At 37.9% G+C, this 22,621-nt stretch overlaps 1 protein-coding gene across 4 annotated transcripts in view; it reads left to right on the top strand.

Annotated features, from left to right (window-relative positions):
• Window positions 1-21,864, top strand: part of RAI2 (retinoic acid induced 2) — a 29,756-nt gene extending 7,892 nt beyond the window's left edge. For all 4 annotated transcript variants that reach the window (XM_048495530.1, XM_048495531.1, XM_048495532.1 and 1 more), the window contains exon 2: window positions 19,717-21,864. In XM_048495530.1, coding sequence (XP_048351487.1) covers window positions 19,822-21,483 — 1,662 coding nt within the window. In that variant the 5' untranslated portion in view covers window positions 19,717-19,821 and the 3' untranslated portion in view covers window positions 21,484-21,864. The remainder of the gene's footprint in view (window positions 1-19,716) is intronic.
• Window positions 21,865-22,621: the final 757 nt, after the last annotated feature.

Here is a 22,621-nt window from a genome sequence, read left to right as displayed (position 1 = left end):
GAGAGCTTCCTGGTGCCAAACTGACTAGGTCTTGTGTGTCTTTTAGCAGCTCACTATATATTTATGGGTCAGATAAGAACACCTAAAAATGTATAGTTGTATAACTAATTGTAGATCCAAATACACACATACTCCTACTTTCTACTCTATTTCCTGTGGTTTGCATTGAGAAGAAATGGCCCTTCTCTGTTGGGTGGAAATTTTGGTAGTAATAATTTTGTGACTGCACATAAGTTTAAAATGAATTATTCAGTACTGTGATGTTTCTAATTCAGTGGCCTGGATGTGTATGATCCTTCATCTCATCAGTGCTTTTCCCATTAGTAGGGTTGTTCTTAATGCCAACAAAACTCTGGCAAAGGAAACTAGTGAAGCTTTTGGTTCACATCCAGAAATGTGATTTGACTCCTCCCATGCAGAAACAAAACAGACTGGCTTTGGAATAATAGTAGACACAGATCCTGAGGCAATTCTGTTTCGGTATCCTGTATTCTGACCTTTGAGGCAAATTACAATGAAAACTGTATAACTTTAGCAGAAAATATTCAGGGACTAACATTTTATTTTTCTTTCACATTTGAGACAAAACACCTATCATAAATTATCCCATTAGTTAAAGGCTACAATTAAAAGGAGGTGCATGGGGATGAAGTGTTGAAACCATGTATTAGAGAGCAAGGAAACAAGGTTGCATGAATGGTAGTGGTAGAAGAATTAACATTGTAGCTGCAGATGGTAGATGAAGATGAGTATGCTCTGCTTGGGTAATAGTGCCTACCTAATTCTAGTAGGTGGTCAATAGGACCAAGCGAAGCATTCTAAAACAAAGGCTGTCTAGCATGTGACAGATGAAGTTACAGTTCTACTTAGATCTTTTCGTGGAAAAGAGTACAGTGGAACCTCAGTTTTCGTTGGTAATCCGTCCGAAAAGAATAGATGAAAACTGAAACCGATGAAAACCGAGGCAAACTTTTCCATTGGAATCAATGTAAATCCAATTAATCTGTTCTAGGCACTCCAAAAAACATACCAAAAACACATTTTTTGGTGAATAAACATAGTTTTTAATGCTGAAAACAGTAACAAATAATAACACTAGGACCACTACTGGAAATTGATGAAAACTGAGGCAAATCGATGAAAACCGAGACAAATTTTTCACTGAAAAAAATCGATGAAAACCGAAACCGATGAAAACCTAAGGCAATGAAACCGAGGTTCCACTGTATAGTGAAGTGATGTGAACAGTCTTAGTTTTGATGTGAGAATGTCACAAAGTGCTGATTGTCCGTTGATTGTTTCTTTATTAATAATGTCCTCCCACAATATAGTGTCATTCCATGTTGGTGGTGCAATGGGTCATTACTGAACTATGTATAGCATCCCTAGTTTCTGCAGAGACTTTTCTAGAAAGTCTGTGTGTACTCTTTTTTTTTAAGTATCCACATGACATTATGGTTTAATCGTGCTCCTCAGTGTGGTTTTCCCCAAAACTGCTTTTGGAAAGAGAATTTGGACATGATAGTCCAAAGATCCAATTTGCACCTGTACCATAATCCTTCTGTCAGCCCTTCACAGTTTCTGTTTCCCCTGCTGTGCTACTAGAGGCCTTTTTTGATAGATTATATTTTTTTTTAAAAAAAAAAAAGCCCATTGAGGGTGGTGGGAAAATTGCAGCTGATGCAGGAAAGTATGCAGAAAACTGCTGTATTTGCTGTGCTGCCAGTTCCCATGCCTGTGCATTCATAAAGCAATTAATGCAAAACAAAGAATAAGGTTTACTGAAGGATCTAAACTGGGACATACTGTTTTTAAAAAACCTCTAAATGGAAATGAATAGTAAAATCTAGTATTTTAAAATTATGTGTTATTTAGCTACAGAAAGATCTTATAACCTTTGAAAAGTGGCTGACAGAATTAAATATTAAATTCATGTTGGAAAGGGGAAAATGACATCAATTAAACAATAAGGTTTATTGGATTAGTTTTCCAAGAACATCTTTGACATTACGGATAATGTTCTAAACATCTCCGTATGCCGCAGCCACCAAAATGACAAACAGAATTACAGCAAGACCGAATAAAAAAATAACAGATGTATGATGATGCGTCTATTCTAATATAAGTTGACATCTACAAATCTTGTGCTTTGTACTGTTATCATTTTCTGATTTTAGAAATACCCAGAATGAAACAGATTAGTTTTTGGTAAAATGTGTACAGAATTGTAATTCTCACATTATACTAGAGATCGTTAAGACTCTGAAAGTTTCCTTTAACTTTATTTGTTTATTCCCAGGACTCTATGACAAACTCTTGTGCAAGTGAAAATTGAATTTAAATCTGTATAATGTTTCCTGAGTATGTGCAATAAAATATGTCATTGTAGAGAGTTAAATTGAGATATGTCCATTCCTTTCGCTGCTTGTTCTTTTAAATGAAAAAGCAGCAACAACAAAAAGCAACACCAATATGTTCATATGTCTTCTTCTAATTCACCTCTCATGGCAAAAGATACAAAATTGCAATAATGAGATCTGAGAACAAACCAAAACTAGCTAATTTATAAGATACAACGTCTTTATAAGATACAACGTCTAACTTAACATCTGAATGCCAGTATCTTGACATGCAATGTTTGCACAGTTGGAAGACTATAAATTAAATACCTGTTACTGAATTGATTTTCGGAATTCGCTTTAAGGAGTCTTGATTGAAGCATGGCTAAATAGAGATATAATCCTTAGGAGATTAGTCTCTGTTCCACAACCAGGATGGCTAATCTACAGACAAAGGGTTTCTAACAGTGCAGCCTGTGCAGAGATGCTACAGTATAAATCCATTAAAGTCAGTGGACTTTGATGGGAGTAAGATTGCATAGGGTTGCAATGTAAATTAGCTAGTTTGGTTTATTCTCAGATCTCATTATTGCAATTTTGTATCTTTCGCCATGAGAGGTGAATTATGTGTTTTTAAGATCTATATAAAATAGCAGGTTCAAGTATTTAGAGTTACTGCTTTTCTTGACTATGCATTCCGAGTAATGAGTTTAGAACTGAATATAACTCACTAGTACAAAATACTGCAGTAAAAATTAACTACTATGTCTAGAAAAAAATTAGAATATGATAGAAACCAGTCTTTGCATGTTCATGTCACAGATCAGTGATTAGCTATTGACAGGGTCTATTTATGGAATAAAAGCAGTCACCAATCCAGTCATAAAATAAAACCACCATGCAGTTTAATTTAAAATAATATGGGAGGGTCACTTTATTACTTCACATTTTTTTAGAGTTGTCATATCAACATGACAAAGTATTAAATTGCAAAAATATTTGGCTTTAACCAGCACTGCTAAACTTAAAAGATCTTTATAGATCACAGACCATTTTTCCAAATGTATATTTTAAAGTTACAATATGAGATGAAATATAGAGATTGCAGAGTTGTATGTGTTTATATAAGAAAAAAATAAGTGCTAACAAAGTAGATGTGTGCCTGGAAGGTTCAAGGAACTGAAGAAGGACACAGTTCATTAAAATCATTTGTTCTAACAGGCACCAATCTGATAAGTATGCATGGCAGCAATGATTAAGTGATACAAGGCAAATATCATCTAGTAAGGTTCTTTCATATTTGAACTGCCCTTTTTTCTGTACTCTGGGAAAGTTGTTACAAATATAGGAAAGTGAGTCAGAAGTGTTTATAGATACTTGGAGGGTGTTTCTTCTCTTCTGATTTAAAACACAGCACAAATACTATTATGGGATATCTCTTGAATAGTGCTCTACATTGGAATTCACAATATTAAAATTTTTTTTAAAAATGGGAATGATGTAACCTAACATGATATGCATGGAAATTTGGGGAAGACATTCAGGATATCCTTGTCATGTAAATCACATGCAGATTCTAGAACTCAAAACATGCAAAGAGGCATTTTTAATGCCTGTTGGTAATCTGTTCTTCCCTTGACTTGCTGCCATGGAATGAGCGTGTGTGATGGAAGATGTGATAAGGCAGCTGGGCAACACTCTTTGCCTTGCTCCACAGTGGTGGTTGTTTCATTGCCCCATAACACTGCCTGGAAAGACTTTCCCCCTGGTTCAGCTCTAGTCCCATTTGGTTGCCATCTTCTGCCAACAGAAGATGCTTGTCTAAATTTCCTTCAGTAATCCCTCTTTCCTGCCAAATGTTTTAATTGCAGCTTTGCATTATTTAAGTTTCCAAAAAGCTCACCAAGGGTTTAATAATAGTAATGTTTTGAAATAGGTTTCATTACGTTTTGTTTAGGCCATTTTTTAACTGCTTTGGTCACTCTTATGAAGGCCAAAAGACAGGATATAAATTTTATAAAATAAATACATTATCTAGTACTACCAGAGCTAGTGAGGAGAGAATGCAGATGGGAGTCAAATCCTGTTGAAATTAACACGTTACCGGTGTGCAAATGGATGAGTGGATGTCATCTGTAGGATGCACATCAAGATGTCTCAACTCAGTGCAATTGCTGCCTCTTCTTCCCAAACAGTGGAGTTAGTACCCGGGAGGAATGAAGCAATCAGCTGGGGCAGCCTCCAAGCATGTTTAAATAATCATTCTGCATTTTTTACCTTGTCAGAAGGAATCTTTGTTGATGGTAGCTGAACCTGATCTGGGCACAACCGTGTAATTCTGATGCAGGCTTTTAAAACTTAATATCTGAAAAAAAGGCACTGAAAAGAACTTAATTTCATCTCCTTCAGTTTTGTCGGCATTGTATTCTTATAGCTCACTGATTGATCATAGCTTCTCAGCTCATGCATAATACATATTAATTCAGTACTGTGTACGCATGACTTGTCCATATGTCACCTGAGCAGGGTCTTCTGCAGGTGCCAACCTGCAAACAGGCAAAATCAACAACAGCCCATAAATGTGCCTTCTTCGTTGTGACTCCTACTTTGTGAAATGGTCTGCCTGAAGAATTCAGGAAGGTTCACACTCACCTACAAACTATGTGAAACTCTATTCAAGAGGGCTTTTCTGCACAGGTAGTAGAGTTGCACAGTACTAGACTCGATTCATAGAAGTGACTTGGGAAAAGATTTGGCCCAAAGGGGACCCTGTGAAGTCCTGTCCAAGCTCCTATATGAAAGCTTTTCTGAAGGCAACTAGGATCCTGCTGTGGAATTTTTCATCATTTCATGTGTCATGTTAATACTTATGCTTTGTCTCAGTTCTGTTTTTAGACTTCTGGCTGATTTTGCAATTGTTACCCTATTAAATTGTTTATTGAATGCTGTTGATTCTATCTGCAATCTGCCTTGAAGCCAAGTGAGAATGGTGGGATATACATAATGCTGTAAATAAATAGAAATAATAAAATAAAATAATGTATTTCTTGCTAGTGTCAGAAATGGCCTAAGGCATTCATACTTTCTGCAAAAATTAATAACATACTGTTATGCTCAAAATTGTTGACTAGGATTGCTACTTTTTCCTGACACAGGCGTTGTGACTTCACTGCACTTTATATCTGTGATGGGAAAAACTGCACATCTTGAAATTTTTGCCTGTTAAGGAACAAAGGCTCTCAGGACAGCTATAGCAATTCATAAGTCTTGTCTTTTATTGTTTATATGAAAGCTAATGCTTGTGTCACATTTAATTTTATCTCAAAAGAAAATGTGTGTGTGTGTTGTGTGTATGATGTAATAGTATTAACTGTGCTTATTTTTAAATTATTCAAAAGTAATTACTCGAACAAAAAAATGGAACCTCATTTGTTGGGGGTGGGGCAGAAATTGGTCACTTTTTTTGCATGCACTGAGGAGAATGCTTATCACAATCAATTTCTGTCTCCCAATCTTCATTTTTTGGCTTAAGAATTACTACTACCCACTCTTTCTTTTCCTGCTACTAATTCATCAAGATACTTAAGAAAGCCAAAGAAGTGATTAACTTTCCAGATCACGGTAATGTCTGACTTCTGTAACCTTAACCATTTTTTTTTAGCTGAAGGCAAGGAACTGCAGGAAATGAGGTAATTGCAGGGCAATTGTCAGCCTTCTGCTGCAAAAGTAGCAGGCCAAACCCAGAGAATCTCTGTTCTTACTGCAGAAGTCAGTGAGGACTGAGGACTCTGAATGACTTGCAGATCAGATTCTGAGGTAACTGTACTTCAGTCATGGAAAATTATTGCTGTTTATGGTTACCTGTGCTCTGTGTCCACAAAAGCAGGCAAAGATGAGAGGAGGTACATCTTTATCCAATAGGTGGCAGCCTGGTTTTGGATTTTTAGCAGCAGAGCATTCTGGCATTATGCAGCTAGTATGGGTCCCTCCCACTTGCTTCCATCCTCCACAACAAGATGAATACTTTATTTTCCTTTTACTTTTGATGTTTTGCAAACTGACAGCATTCAGACACCATGATGGACTCTAATAAACTGAATGGTTCATTGATAAAGCTTCACTCTGCTATGGTGTCCAAATGTAGATAGGGACTTCAAAGAATTGGAGACTGGGAAGTATTCATTCATGTTGTTCACAACATGGAGCAGAATTCAGAATTCTAAACGGGGTTCAAACAAGGGAAAACCCCCACTGAATGAGGTGATTGTGTTTATTCTACACCGAACATTGGAACTAAATCAGACCCAAAAGTGTTTCATCATGTGCTGCTTGTTATAGGAAGAGAGGTAGGAGAAATGTATAGCTGATGAACTGTGATCACCAATAAACCTCTATTTACTTAGGCTTTGTTGTAGTGTGGTTTGAGGCTTGAGCACTGATACAAAATATTGGAAACATTTGAGGTTTACAGAATTTTTAACCTCGAATTTTTTGGTAAGGACGAATAAAGTTGATATCGATCAGTTTTATTTGGCTATTACTGAAAATATTTGAGTTAAAAAGCCTCAAATCTGAATTTTTTCATTCCTCCTCCCCACCCTCCCCATTTCTCAAGACCCAGAGGGCTTGTAAAGCACAGTTGAGGAATTGATCCTGCATATGGTACTGAGTATGCAGGGTTGGGCTGCCTTTCTCCCTGGCCCTGCTTTCCAAGTACCACAGAGCTTGAATAGCACCAGTGGTTATGAGATCCTCAGTGCCACATGGAGATCTTTCTCTCCCTCCCCTCCTATTTTGAGAAATATATGCCCAAACTGCCTGCTAAAAGATAGCATGAGCTTTAGAATAAAAATTGTTATGTTACAAAAGCTGAAATAACTGCAATTAGAGTACTGCAAATTCCGGTCATAGCTCCCAATTCTCCACCCAATGTATCTCACTGGGCTTTTGAGGGGGAGGAATCTTATATTGCATGTGAATTCCTAGAAAGAAGAGTTGGTTTTTTAAGCATGCTAATGTTTAACATGAGAAAATCTTAACATTATTCTGAAATTATGGGAACTATAGGAAAGAGTTTAATAATGGATGCTTTAAAATATTTATCATTTAGGACTTTGTGTATGAATAGTCATAGCTGAGCCATTATGAAACAGAAGCAAAACACACACTTTTAAAAACAGAATTTGTGGGCATTTATTAAGCTAGCAGCCTCTCTAGTGTTTTTGTGGATGAATCTAAAATAATGCAATGTTGAGAACAGTGGGGCACTTGAATTTAATCATTTTATTATGTCCTCATGTTGCTCTATGATTCTGATTTTAAAAACAAAAGAAATAAAGTGTTTTTAATGTGTCAGTTTCAAAAGGAATAGTTGTTTTATTTGGTTTTCTTACAGCATTACTCTAAGAAGTTATATAGTTTTGCTGCTGAAAGAGCTATTACAAAATCGATGTCTACTTTAATCTTGCTGTCAGATCCTGTAAATTGGCTGACAGAGACATTTTGAAGGAACAGTACTGTGGAAATAGACCTCCATCTCCCTTCCCTAGTTTCATAATGAGCATTACATCAAAAGAAATATGTTTCCCATGACATTTCTCAGTATATACATTTTTATGCTCTAGTAATACCAAAGAGATCATGGTTATCTGAGATTAACATATTAGAAGGTTAGTGCAAAATTAAATGATGACCCTGTGTAATTTTTCTCCCTGTTTTACTGACACATTTCATTTTTTTCTTGTAGAAATTCAGGCAGACGATAATTTAAAAAAACAAGTGCCACTAAAGCCTGAATCCTAGAGCTTTGAACCACTAGCCAGAGGCGTATCTAGGGAAATGGAGCCCAGGGACAAAATCTGAGTTTTGCACACACACCCCTCCATGGGCAGCTGCCACTTTCCATATGACCAAACAATGAACACACTTCCAGGATGGTTTCAAAGTCGCCATGTATAGAACATGCCCCAACTCACAAATCTGAACACAGCAATGGGCCATGCCACACAGCAGAAATAAATTTTTTTGAAAACGTTTTCAAAATATGATGAATAATAAAATGCTTTCAAAATGTTTTATTACTGCTGTGAAAACATTTTATGGTGTTGTATCCAGTCCCCTCAATTGGGGGAAACAGCATCACTTTCAATGTTATTTAAACATCTGGGGACCCCAGATTCTCCCTTTAAGGTGGCTTTAAAAGGAGAATCTGGGCTCCCTAGTTTAAACAAGTGATGCTGGAATCCATCCCCAAACAGTGTCATTTTCAATGGTGTTTAAACTAGAGAGACCAGATTCTCCTTTTAAATCCACCTTAAAGGGAGAATCTGGGGTCCCCAGTTTAAACAACATTGAAAGTGATGCTGTTTTGGGGTGGATTCTCCCCCACCCTGGAACAGCATCACTTTCAATGTTTAATCTGGGGGAATTTGGGGGGGTGCCTGCTGTCAGGGGTGCAATTGTTAAGCTAGCAGCACTAAAATTTCAGAGTATCTTTAGGAGACCCTCCTGATGATGCCACCCAGGTTTGGTGAAGTTTGGTTCAGAGGGTCCAAAGTTATGGACCCTCAAAGGTGTAGCCTCCATCTCCTATTAGCTCCCATTGGAAACAATGGGGATGGGGGCAGCCCCTTTGGGAGTCCATAACCCCCTGAACCATACCTCACCAAACCTGGATAATATCATCAGGAGAGTCTCCTGAAAAATCCCTGAAATTTCAGTGCTGCTAGCCTAAAAACTACGCCCCCTGCAAGCCAAAAACGGGAAAAACACCAAAAATACAAAAAAAACCACAAATGGACCTGCATTTTGTGTGCCCCCCCACAAGGGGGCACCCAGGAACATTTGACTCCCCATGTCTCCATTGCAGATACGCACTGCTACTAGCTCATACCTCAAGGCAGAGGCATAGTTACAAAAAATGGCACCTGAGGCAAGCACTCAAATTGCCCCCCCCCCAACTCCCAACTCCCATCTTTTGGAAAACTGTACAATAATACTGACTTTAAAAGACAAGTCAAGACCCCTTACACGCTAGAGCAGTGGAGATCGGGTGGGGGGAAAGTTAAGGAAGGGGGTCAAATTCCTGATATTTGGATATATTTAGGTAAGCAATATGAATTGAATGCACCACCACTTATGAATGAACTGCCTAGTATGTAATGTTTCAGTACATGAACTGGAAGCAATGTTTTAGGAGGCTATCAGCAATTTAAATTTAGTGATAATTATATTTTGCATCATAATGGTTAACTCAGTTAAGCCAATATAACTCCTGTTTGGTTATGTTTTAAAATAGGACTAGAAATATGTATCACCATTTCTTCTCAGGGCTACACATAAAATCTGTAGCTCTAGCTTATATTCGATTGACTGTTTAAGCTAAGGCTACAGTCCAATAGAAGATCTTTTGTTCAAGGCGATTGTGTGGTTTTGTGATATGTCCCTTAAGGACAGTTGCTTGATGATGATAGATTACATTGATCTATTAATGTAGTTGCATCATCTGTGAAAGATGAAACTGTGGTCTTAAGTTGTAAACGCAGACAACCCTGGACTGATCTTTGATTGCAGAATGAAACATTCCACTTATGCACTGCATTTTCATTTTGAAAACATTCTAAATATAAGAAAAAACAGTGCTAAAATATAAACTTTAAATTCATAGTGTTAGAACAGTGATGGCGAACCTTTGGCACTCCAGATGTTATGGACTGCAATTCCCATCAGCCCCTGCCAGCATGGCCAATTGGGGCTGATGGGAATTCTAAATCCATCACATCTGGATATGCCAATCGCTCTCAATGTTAGAACAATATTCAGAAATCCCTTAGCAATGGAAATGTTTTAAGAGCCATGATTTTACATTGTGCACTGCACAGAATAGTTATGTTTTTTTATGTCTAGCAATGTTTGGACAGTGCCCAACAAAGCTGGCACAACAAAGCATTGCACGGCCAATTTCTGGAGAAGGTCAAGGACAAGGTGGACAACAGAAAGACCTGGCTGTGGTTAACAACTGGAACTCTGAAAAAGGAAACTGAATCACTAATTTTAGCAGTTCAAGAGCAGTTCATTAGGAATTGAAAAATGTTCAGATGATGCAAAATGCAGATTGTGCAAGAAAGCTGATGAAACTGCAGATCATATATGCAGCTGCTGCAAAAATATTGTCCAGACTGAGTACAAACAAAGGCACAACTCAGTGGCCAAGATGATCTAGTGGAATTTATGCAATAATTACAACATTAGGACAGCTAAAAACTGGTGGGAACATTGTCTAGAGAAAGTCACAGAAAATAAGGTCGGGATCTTGTGGGACTTTTGAAATGGACAAAGTGTTGGCATATAATTCGCTGGACATCACAGTGATTGAGGACAAGAAAGTGACCATCATCAACATAACAATACCTGGGATGACAGCAGGGTCAATTAAAAATAACATGAGCAAGTCACTAAATATAACGATTTGGAAATTGAGCTTCAACTACTGTGGCACAAACCAGATGAGGTCACCCCAGTGGTAATTGGCACCCTGGCCACCAATCTGAAAACACTAGGGCGGCATTTGAAACATCTTAAAAATCAGCATCTGTCAGATTCAGAAGGCAGCCCTTCTGGGATCTGCATGAATATTATGCCAATACATGACAGCATCCTAGGTCTCTGGGTGAGACTCAAATTGTAATGAAAGATCAACAACCAGCTAAAGAACTGGCAGCAGTGATATTAAATAAAATTAAATAATAATAAATATCAAGGGCTGATTCCGCATGGGCCAAAAACAGCGGTGTGAAAACGGTGTGAAAACAGTATAAATCCTTTTACACTGTTTTAAACCCTTTTACACCATTTTCACACCGTTTTCACACTGCTGTTTTTGGCCCATGCGGAATCAGCCATAGAATATGGTAACCCGTTTGCCAGTTACCGATGCAACATTTCTGATAACTGTTAAAAAATCAAGCTTGTGGCTAGGATAATCACAGATTTTCAAAGTTTCCTGTCTGATACACAAACTTTGTAGTCCATCTTCACTTATGTTCTCTTTCATTCATGATAGCTTAGTTTAGAATTTGGAAAACCATGATAATATTATCTTATTTTCTCTCTCTTCAACATAACACAAGAAGTCACAATCAATTTTAGAAGCCTTCAGACAAGAATGCAAATTTAATTTATGCCTTGTTAACAAGGAATCAGTGATGAATTACCAAAATACGGAAGATTCTCTTGTGCCCCCCCCCCCCAATTTCTTGAATGAATATACCAGCATGTTTGCCTCATTTTATCTATGAACAAACTATCTTATTTATGGTGTTTTTTTGGTTGGGAATAATCAACTTTTCACTCTGAGCCACCCAATTCTGCTTCTTATCATGCTCCTCATCCCATGAAAGTATCTGCAGTTTCCCATCAGCCCCTTCTTATCATGCTCCTCATCATCATTCATGAAAGTATGAAGCATAGCCCTGGGGGGGGGGGGGTGAGGTTGATGTAAAGAAACCCTTGCTTCATTTTTCACTAGAAGAGAAAAAGTAGGGCTATACCAACAGTGTGCTTGCAAAGTGAAAAAGGAAAAAAAACATGCCAGGTTACAACTTTATTGTCATCTGCTTTGCATGACAGTAATGCTGTCACCTGGAATGTTTCTATCTTCTTTCAACACTAAAAAAGCTGGCTGAAGCCAACCCTTTTTAAATACACTGTTTAGTTTCTATAAGGATTTAAATTACAGTAAGCATATGTCTTTTAAGTTCATAATGGTTGTTATTGGCATTCTCTTTAAGACTTTCAAATAAAGTCTCGCCCACTAGCAGGTTAAAATGTATGGTTTTAAATAACCGGTCATCAATTGACTGTTTTCTGCCAGAATTGTACTATATTACAGGAATATCACCATGAGCTTTTACTAGGCAGAAGAAACTTCTTCAGAAACGATTGCTTCCATATATCTTGTAATGTGTCTTCCAGTCACTTTCTTTGATATTCATATAGGTATACTTTTTGGTTTGTGGGTCCCCATGACTGATCAAAGTGGTCATTCACAGCTTTAGAGCATTTTGGACTGTACCCTGGAGAAGTAATTAGCCTCCTACCCCCTTCTTAATATAGTTTGATCTTCCACTGCCCAGGCTCATTTCTTCCCAGCAGTAGCCCTTTCATGGAAAAGGTGTGGAGGACCATTACATTATCTTACTCCTAAAATAGTGCAAAACACTGTTATTTAAACAGATTTTTGGCAGGTAATCAAGGATTATGGGAAGTGATGCTCTGGAAGCCTGTCTGGTTTATTGATTGATAATGTTGTGTTTGAGTTTGGGTTGTTCTTTGTTCTAATTCTTTTTTTGTCTGCTAAGGAGGACTCCATGTGCCACTTTGAGCCATCATAGCTGGTGGATAAAGCAGAATATATTTAATCCTTATAGCTGTGGGTACCCCCTGTGAAGATAAAAAAAAATCCTTACATCCAGGACTAAGATAAAGGTTTTTGCAAGCATGGGGATTTGCAGCAAAAAACTAAAATATTGTTTATAATGGAGAAATTCCTCCACCGAATGAAGAACAATGTTTGCTCATTGGGTTGCCCAAATGAGTAGCACCTGAAATTAAAGTCATGATGTTAGCCATCAACATCAGGCAGACAAAGGAGTGGTTCTACCTAGATAATCATTTGTGCATTACCCTCGCTTCACATCTTTCCTGTGATGATTTTTGTTGTTCTCAGTGTACAGCACGCTCACTTGATCGTCAATGGGTTAAGCGGGGAAGTCACCCATGCCCTGCACTGCATCCCACATCCAGTTGGCTCATCTTCCAGTTCTCTTGTCTGCTCAGTACTTTTTTTGCCTAAGGCACATATTAGTTCCACCTAAGCAATGGGTGTGTCACACTAATCCAGGTAAGTGTAAGAGGAGTTGGCATTCCTGCTCTTTCACTCCCTGGCTCCTAGAGCAGGGTACCCCAAAGAAATTTAAACGGGTGACTCCATGATTAATGGCTCCACGTGTCACTTTCATCATCAGGTGATTTCTCTCTGCACTTTGATCAGCATGTCCCCTTGTGCCCAGCTTATGTAGTTGGAGGAGGATGCTTATACTTTATGTCATAACCATATTAATAGAATTGCACAGAAACCATTGACGCTAACCTTTTTTAACGTGGGATTTCAAGCAGAAGTCCAACCTTTTGCACTTTTGTGGGCTTGTGCATGCACGTATACAGGAAGAAGCATAATGGGGTCACTTGTGTTAAATATATATATATTCTAGATCAGGGGTAGGGAACCTGCGGCTCTCCAGATGTTCAGGAACTACAATTCCCATCAGCCTCTGTCCCAGCATGCGCCAATTGACGCCCATGCAATGGCAAAGCAATCTCGAATGCTTAACTGTAAGAATCAGACAAATTCTGCAGTATTCTTAAGAAATTCATTTTTGTGTTATACAGGCTTCTTTAAATATTTCAAAGCTAAGTATGAACCTCAAGGAAGGCAAAATTTAATCCTGAACAGCTCCTTATTGGTAAAAAGTTGGAGTGCTTTTTCATTTTATATTGGTACCCGAGTGTTACATATTACTTTGCTGCTGCCTTGAGTTTTATCAGAAGGCTGGAATTTTGTCAAGGAGAAAAGATTACACATTCCACTGAATGAAGCAGCCTGCTCACAACAGAAAAAAAGAATGAAGTTTGAAGTAAACTCCTTGTTGGTTTCTATAGTTTCCTCATATTGGCCAGCACCAAGCAAGTATACCAAGTACACATAATAATAAGGAAAAGTAGAGGTAGGGCAGCTGAGCCTTAATCTACCAAATCCCTCCTAACCTTTGCAGCCCTGCTATTACTAGGTCTCCCTACAGGTGTGTGAAGGATGGCTGCTATGTGCCTGTACTCAGTTGTTGGTTGGCTTCTTCATGTGATGCCATATGTGTATTATTCATGCCAGATGTGTATTATTGCCTGATCAGATGGTTCTAACTACATGAGTCTGGGGCTATGTTGCAAGTGGATTTATTTTTCAATGTTTATGTCCCACCTTTCTGCCTTCACAAAGGGCCACCAATGTGGCCAATACATTAAAAATATTTAATAAAATAAGCATCCAAAAAGAACAACACATTGATAAAACAATTAAAATACATAAGACAAACAATTAAAAGATTGCTCTGGAAGCAGGGATCACAATGACAACAGAGAATCTCTGGGGAGAGAGTTCTAGAGTTTTGGTGCTATGACGGAGCATCTCTAAACTCAGAAGGTGGAGCACTTGAAGAAGGGCATCTGAAGATGACTGTAGTGGTTAGGTAGGTTTGTAGGGAAATAGGGGGTCCTTCACATATGTTGGACCCAAACCTCACAAGGCTCTACAGGTTTACCACAGCACCTTTAATTTTTCTTGAATAATAAGTTCTCTATGACTTATACTATGATATCCCTTGCTAAATGTTTAGGAGGTCATGGATTTTGCCAGTGTTGTTTTAGTACTGCAAAAACAGCAAACCAAACCTTGCTAAAAGAGTCTGATTCCATTTTTTTTTGTTTTCTCAGTAATTGGTATCCTAAAATATCCAAGTATTATTTATAAAAAATATTTATCTTGTTTGTTTTGGTAACTGTGTTCTCAAAGTACTCTTTTCTCTTTGTTTTGCTGGGGACTAGAATATCATTGAAAGATGATACTAAATAATCAGTCAACAGGGAGACTTCAATTACAAAGAGTATAATTTTGTTTAAAATACATTTTCCCATAGGAGCACAGTGCAATTTCTAATACTAGTTTAGTCCATGTACTTCCTGCTATCTCATTCCCAACATAAACATCAAAATTGAACTACCTCAAGGGCATTTTTTGTAAAGGGTTTTTGTCAGTTCCTGAAATGAGAAGAGAACTGGAAGGATGCATAGCAAACATAGAAGGTTATGCTTTATTATGCATGTCAACAACCTGTTAGTTTCCTTCACAGTCCTTACTTCTCCAAACATGAAAATGGCAGACCTGCCATGTTTTCTGAATTATCCGTGGCAGATTCAGCTAAATACTTATTTTTTTTTCACTGCCTTTGAATGTTTGAGAGCTAAACTCAGTTTCACTGTTTGGACTTGATTACAAATGGGAAGTATGCAAGGGATCTCCAGAGATCTCTTGATCAACTGTATACTAAGCTTCACTGAATTATTATATGTTATATTTCTTGTCACCGCATAGATTTTGAAGGATACGTCTGTTTTACCTTGAGCTAGCTATCAGCAAAGCAATGTTATATTTCCCTAGGCAATGTGTTTTTATTTATGGCTAGTTAATATAAAAGAAAACCATTTAGGATTAGAAAAATAAACAGGAACATATTTACACTGATTGAGGGCAACAAGGCAAAATACCAATAATTCCTTGTATATTGTAATCCTTATTTATTACTAGCACTGGGCCTTATTTTAGCCCTTGCTTATTTCATCCAGAAACTGGAACTGTCAGTAAAAGAAAATGTCATTATAAGTAAAGGCTACTGATACTATATCATCATGCTGTTATTTCCATTTATCACTTGTTTCTCATCCTATGCATAATTCATTTGAAAGTAGTCGTGTTAAAGTCTGTGGAATTATTCAACAACTATTTTATTATGGATGATTAAATGTTGGCTTTGGAACATTTTACACTTTTGACTGTAAAAATCAAGGAAACATTTTAAATTTGCCTATGAAAATATATATCTAGATTATGTAATCCCAGTGCTAACTAGGATGTAGATGTTGTTTTGGGGGCCTAATGGTGCTTTAAATAAGTAACATGGGTAATGAAAATCTACTCCCCATGTTGCAGAGGCGAGGCCACAAAATCAAGTTTCTTAACATTTCCTCGCTCTCTGAGTGTGGTATGTATGTTAGCATACTGCTTGATGAGGAATTTTCCAGAATTCCTTTGGATGACTGCAAAGTTTACATGCTGTTTTATGAGTGGGCACCTGTTGTCCTAATAATTACATATATATTGTTTTGGAAATTTGTTTTCACTCAGTGAAAACTACCTGCATCCTTTGGAAATCACTGAGAATGAATGTGCTCCTTTTCCAGTACAATCCTATGCAGATCTGGCTAAGTTCATTGGCCTCTGTGGACTTAAAAGGATATTGCTCTGCTTGCTGTGCTATTCATCATTTGAGGTGAATGAGGAATTCTAGTAGGCTTGATGACTTTATATTTGCAGTTCTTTTTTCACCCTTACTTTACACATATTACATCATCAAAATCTAACCATTGGGAGACAGGGATTTAGTGTAGAAATACCAGGCACAAAGCAGAATAGAAGATGAATAACAATGAAGATTAAGCAACATATGAAATGTCTGTGAACAAGTATGTGAATAAGGCAATATATGTTTAATAATTTTTCCAATTAAAACCCTATAATTATACCGTATGGCACATAACTGCAAAATGACATAATTGTACCGTTATCATCAAACAACTAAACATATGATAGGATTAATCATTAGTTTCTTCAAGTAATGTCCTGTGGCATTTATCATTGATTCATATTGATGCACTTAACCCTGTCACTGCCACTATGGGAAGTCTATCACTTTATACAGCAAATATGTTTTGGTTGCCTTAAAATTTTTTACATGAAACCACTTTTGTAAGGAGGGGCAAGAGGGAATAAAAAATCTGACACAATAATCTGCTTGAATAGTTAGTTTTCAAGATGTTTATGTATCTCTGCTCTGTATAGCACAACATTCCCCAGCTTATTGAATTATGATCCAAGATTACCCTCGGCCCTATTTCAATTGTTTTGACTTTATTCAGTAATGTCCCACTTGCCCCTGTAAGATTAAATTCTGCTAGTTAAGTGGAACATTAAATAGTTTTGGTTGTATAAGATTCTAAAACGAAGTTAAGCTTAAGAACAGCATAACAATATGCTTTCTCTTTATTACAATAACCTTTTTGGTTACAAAATGTAATTAAGGATAAATAACTTTTTGGAATCTGGTAATGGTTAAGAATTAAAAATCAATCTTTATTATGTATAATGGACTACCCCAACTGTTATTAACTGTAATTGTGATGATTTTAATTTTAATAAAGATTTTTTAAAAAGAAAAAAAGAAAATGACATTACCAGTATATTGGGTTGGATCCAGCACAAAATTTCAGCATGTGCTAGAGCTCTTGCACAAGTATAAATACAAGATACAGAACACAGTAGCTGCTTGTGGTAAGGTAAACTTATTTATCCCCACTTGTGCATCCAATTGCACAAATTCTACACTATCATATATAGGGGAGAGCACTAAATGTTGCACAAGGTCGTTCAAGCAGAATTACGCTAAGTACATTGCTGGATCCAAGCCACTGGTTGCTTAAAATCCATCACCCAGTGAAAGATATAGCTATACAATGCACTATGGTAATATTATAATATTATGGGTCAACTGTTCAGGCTGTTGTATTTGGGAGGGGTACTAATCAATGCATAATCATTGTATAGTTATAATTTCCATTTTTAGAACAGATGCTGTCTGATAAAAGACTGGTACTATTCAGTATAGTTGCTTAGCTGGGTAATAAGAAATGAAGTATCGGTTTCTTGCATCAGGCTTTTTCAGTCTATATAAAATAGTATATGATTATCCAATAGCCACAATTTGAACCTTTTCCTAACCTCATTTTTTTTAGATTAAGATTTCAAGAATAGTTTCCATGGTAGTAATCAGGATTATTTGGGTGCCCCATACTGTCTTGGGATTCAATTTCTGTTTTATTTTTTACAGCTCTGAATCATATTAGGTCCATTATTCCCTCTGGAAGACCTTTTTCTGGATAGCTGGAGTGGCTGTTTTTAAAACAAATGAAATGGTAGTCACTTTTTCCAAGACAAACTTATTGTTATTCCCACGTGCATTACTTTTTGTGCATCATAAGAACATAAGAACATAAGAACTAGCCTTCTGGATCAGACCAGAGTCCATCTAGTCCAGCACTCTGCTACTCGCAGTGGCCCACCAGGTGCCTTTGGGAGCTCACATGCAGGATGTGAAAGCAATGGCCTTCTGCTGCTGCTGCTCCTGAACATCTGGTCTGCTAAGGCTTTTGCAATCTCAGATCCAGTTTATAGTATATAACATATATGGAAGAAAGCACTAGGTGTTGTGCACTATCTTGTGCATGTAAAACTAGGTTAATTTATATTTCTGCTTGGCATCACTCAGTCCAAGGCTGTGAGTGTTACCTGGTCATTTATCATGTCACCTGTGTGGTTTCTTTAAGCTATCGTATCCAGAACATTTTTTTGGATCAACAGCATTCCATGTAAAAGCTGCTGCTTCTGCATAGTAGTACTATTTGACTGGATTTATCATGAGGTATACTGATGTATATGGTGTCAAAATTCCTAAGAGTAGAATGACATAAAGATAACAGGTGTTAATACTCAAGACACTAAAATGTAAGGGGAAACAGAATGACATTCGTTATAACACATGATATTTGGGCCTTTTAAATAAGGGTCATCAGCCAATACTAGTATCTGTGTGAGCTGGAAAACTTTCATGTGAGGTAGATTTGTGGTCACTGCTGGGGGAGGGGTAGGCTGTGGCAAAGATACGTTAAGCCTCTCATGCTTTGCAGTATGTGATATCTCTGCTTTTTTGTTAACATCTGCACAATAAAGATTAACATGTCCAAGTGAACTTAAAGTAACCTCCATTTTAATTCATTACATCTGTTATTGAGATTTCTGTTCCTCATTTTCTGCCATTGGGGTAGCTCCGAAGGCAGCATTGCTTTTTAAATATGGTTGAAAGAAAACCTTGCACAATGAAAAGAGTACACCAGTGGATCTGACTGAATTACTGAGGACTGTGCAAAAATTCTTACTGCAGTCTTTGAAGTATAAAAGAAATGACTTTCTTGGATGGGTTTTTCCTAGGAGTTTAGAGGTCCCCTAGTGAGATTCTTTTATGACAACTCCAGAACCATCATTTCTTTATTTTTAGGACACTTCAATTTGGGGATCTTGAAAGAACAGCTTGTGTCACATGATGCCATTGGACATTTGTTTAAAAGTATAAAACAAATATTCTACATGCGGGCGCTTAGCTTCCACAGGATGATAGCTGTTTCAGAATGTTTTGTTTATGGCTAAGCTTAAGTTCTTTAGAGTCTTCATGTAACACTTGGATATCTGTATATCAGTATGTCTTTGTGTGTGTTTAGATATGCATGTGCTCTGCACACATACCTAGGATACACTATATAGAACTGCTGGCTCCCCAAGTGTAGAGACATTTAACAGCTATTTTAGTGATAAGCTCTTTAAAAATGAGTTGCAAATATTATTTTTAAGCAGTGCTTAAAACATGTCTCTGTTTTGCAGGCCAGATAGTGTTCATGTGGATACTTGGGCAGCCTGGAGATAAAATGGATGCTGGCGACAGCTATGTAAACTGAAATTTTGCCAAGTCTTGGAAAATCCTATAAAATGGAGGAACTCTATAAGGACACACAAAACTTGCCCATGGATGTTACCAATTCTCCTTCAGCAATAGGAAACAACAAGCTTGAAAATGGAGTTGCCCAGCTAATCACTGCAGAAGCATGGAATATCAATTCAGCAGACCTGATGAAGAAAGCCCTTTCGCCACTGGTGACTGTTCCTGCCCCATCAATATTGACCCCACCTGCGGAATCACAGAGTGGTGTCGCTCTCAAGGTAGCGGCCACAGTGCTTCAGCCGATTTGTTTAGGGGATAGCCCTGTGGTTCTGCCAATACATCTGCAAGTAGCAGGAAGTGCTGCTCCTCAGATTGCTCCTGCCAGTAATACTCCCTATGTCATGACAACGCAAGGCCCAGTTCCTTTACCTGTCCTCTTAGAGCAACACGTCTTTCAGCATTTAAATTCTCCACTGGTGTTACCTCAGAGTTCCCCCTGTGGCCCCAATTCCATCCACAGCAATCTTTTCCAGGGCTCTTCTGCCCCAGTTGGACAGCCACAGCTCTTGGATCACAAGCCCTCCAGTCAGACTCAGGAGCATGTCTTGCCCCCTGTGTTTCAGACACCAGGGTTTGCTGCAGTTCTGCAGGATCTCTTTCCTACCCAAGGCACATTAGGTTCATCAGCTTATCAGTCACCCCCTGAATGTTCTTCTGTCCCTATGCAGCCCTTCAGTTCCCCTTTGTCTCCCCTGGTTCCCCCAGCTACACTCTTAGTACCATACCCTGTTATTGTTCCTTTGCCCGTCCCTGTCCCTATCCCTATCCCCATCCCTATCCCGGTGCCCCATAATGCAGAATCCAAGGCCAACCTGGATCGCCCTAGACCAACTTCTTCATGTGTACTGCATTCCTGCAAAGGCACCCAGACTCCCCTGGAGAAGGAAGAAACTAAACCATTTGATTTCATCCACCACAGGGATCTTCCCCAGCTGACTCGACACACTGTCATCAAGATGAGCAATGAGAGCGAGGTCCTTGATCTGTCCATGAAAACGACACCTTTCTTGAAGGAAAGTGAGGACAATTCCCAGCACTCACCTGAGGACGGTGCTCTGGATTTATCAGTTGGTTCCTGTCGGAAGACTGGAAGTGCTGAATTTACAGGTACCATTCGGTCTGGGTCCACCATGATGGATAGCACTGTTCATTCTGGAGCAGATAAACTGTCCAACAGCGCTTTTCCCTTTGTTCTTTCAAAACCTCATGAAGCTCCAGCAAAAGCTGAGAATAGAGTGATCAGTGGCAATTCCTCTGAACTCCTGAGACAGCAGCCCAAATGGTTGGTGGATCAGACTAGTATACCATGTGAGCCCTCAGCAGGCAATAACATTGAGATTGTGAGCACTTCACAGACAGCTAAAGTGATAGTCTCTGTCAAGGACGCAGTACCTACCATTTTCTGTGGCAAGATTAAAGGCCTTTCGGGCGTTTCCACAAAAAACTTTTCCTTTAAAAGGGATATGCCCCAGGACTCCGTGCTGCAATGTTACGATGTGAAGAACCAGCCAGAAGCTCGAGATAACGCAGAAGCTCTTAGGAAACCCATCAAAAACAGAAGCGTCAAGTTAAAGAAAATGAACTCACAGGAGATCCATATTCTTCCAATCAAAAAGCAAAGGCTTGCGGCCTTTTTCCCAAGGAAGTAATTTATGAGGTTTTAGAATGTTTAAGGTATGATTATTATGAATTAAGAAATGCACTTCGTTTTAAATTACATTTAAAAATTTAAATATCTTTTAAATTATTTGGAAGTGGAGGGGGGTGGGAGGTTAGCAGGAGAAGACAGGATATATCTTCCCAGTAATCTTGGTCTTTCCCTTATTGTGTTCTAACTTTTCATTAAAAATAAATAAAAGGCAACATATTTTTCAAATGGATTGCACATTTTGCAGCTTTAATGGAATATAATGGATGAGTGATTCAGAAGGGTAAGAGCTATTTTCACTGCCATAAAGTGCTTGGATGATGTTATTCTGAACCATGGTGACTAGAATGGAACTTTGAGAATAAATGTTTGTATGTGCTAATTCTGTTGCAGTACCTTGTTCCTTATAATTTGCTTTTGTTATCAGGAAACTTTGGACGAGTGTAAATAATACAATAACTGCACAGTTATTATATTCCTGAGTTGTCCAAGTACTCCAAGTTAAATGGTGTTGTCCAATTTCAATCTAGGTGCTCTTCCATTAATGAAATGTGTTAACTGAAAGGAACCAAATGACATTGGTATTACAATGAAAAGCTCATTAACATAGTCCAGCAAGCAACAAGAAATCTTTAAAAACTAGGTTCAGCATAAAAGGATTATTTTGAAGGATTTCATTGCTTGGTGGTGAGGGAAAACTTTCTTCCACTCCAGATAGTTAGATACAAATTCTTTATCATTTCTTATGCACATGGAAAAGCAGGTCAACGTGTAATTGTATTTTCCTATGGTGCAAAAGGCATCCATGTCTTTCTTGCAGAGTTCCACAAAGACAAGACAGGATATCACCCACTACACTAACAGTAAGGATGGGACTACAATAACATGGAAGGACAATGCTGCATTTTTTAGTTTGCTGCAGAACATGTTATAACTGACTGGCTTTATGCTTCAATAATTTTTGTGGGTTTTGTTTTTTTTTAATCTTGGGCTAATGTAGCTCCTTTGACAGACACAAATTAGATTTAATAAACCACATGGTAAGAAGCTTGCAGTAAAGACTGAATTTTACTGTATGCTGTTTCCAAGCTCCAGCAGTCCATATCGTAAATTGGGCACTGGTAATTGATCATCAAGAT

The sequence above is a fragment of the Sphaerodactylus townsendi genome, linkage group LG04, assembly GCF_021028975.2.
Source record: "Sphaerodactylus townsendi isolate TG3544 linkage group LG04, MPM_Stown_v2.3, whole genome shotgun sequence".
Classification (NCBI taxonomy): Eukaryota; Metazoa; Chordata; class Lepidosauria; order Squamata; family Sphaerodactylidae; genus Sphaerodactylus; species Sphaerodactylus townsendi.
Note: the sequence above shows the minus strand (reverse complement) of the source record. Positions and strands in the feature narration are given on the sequence as shown.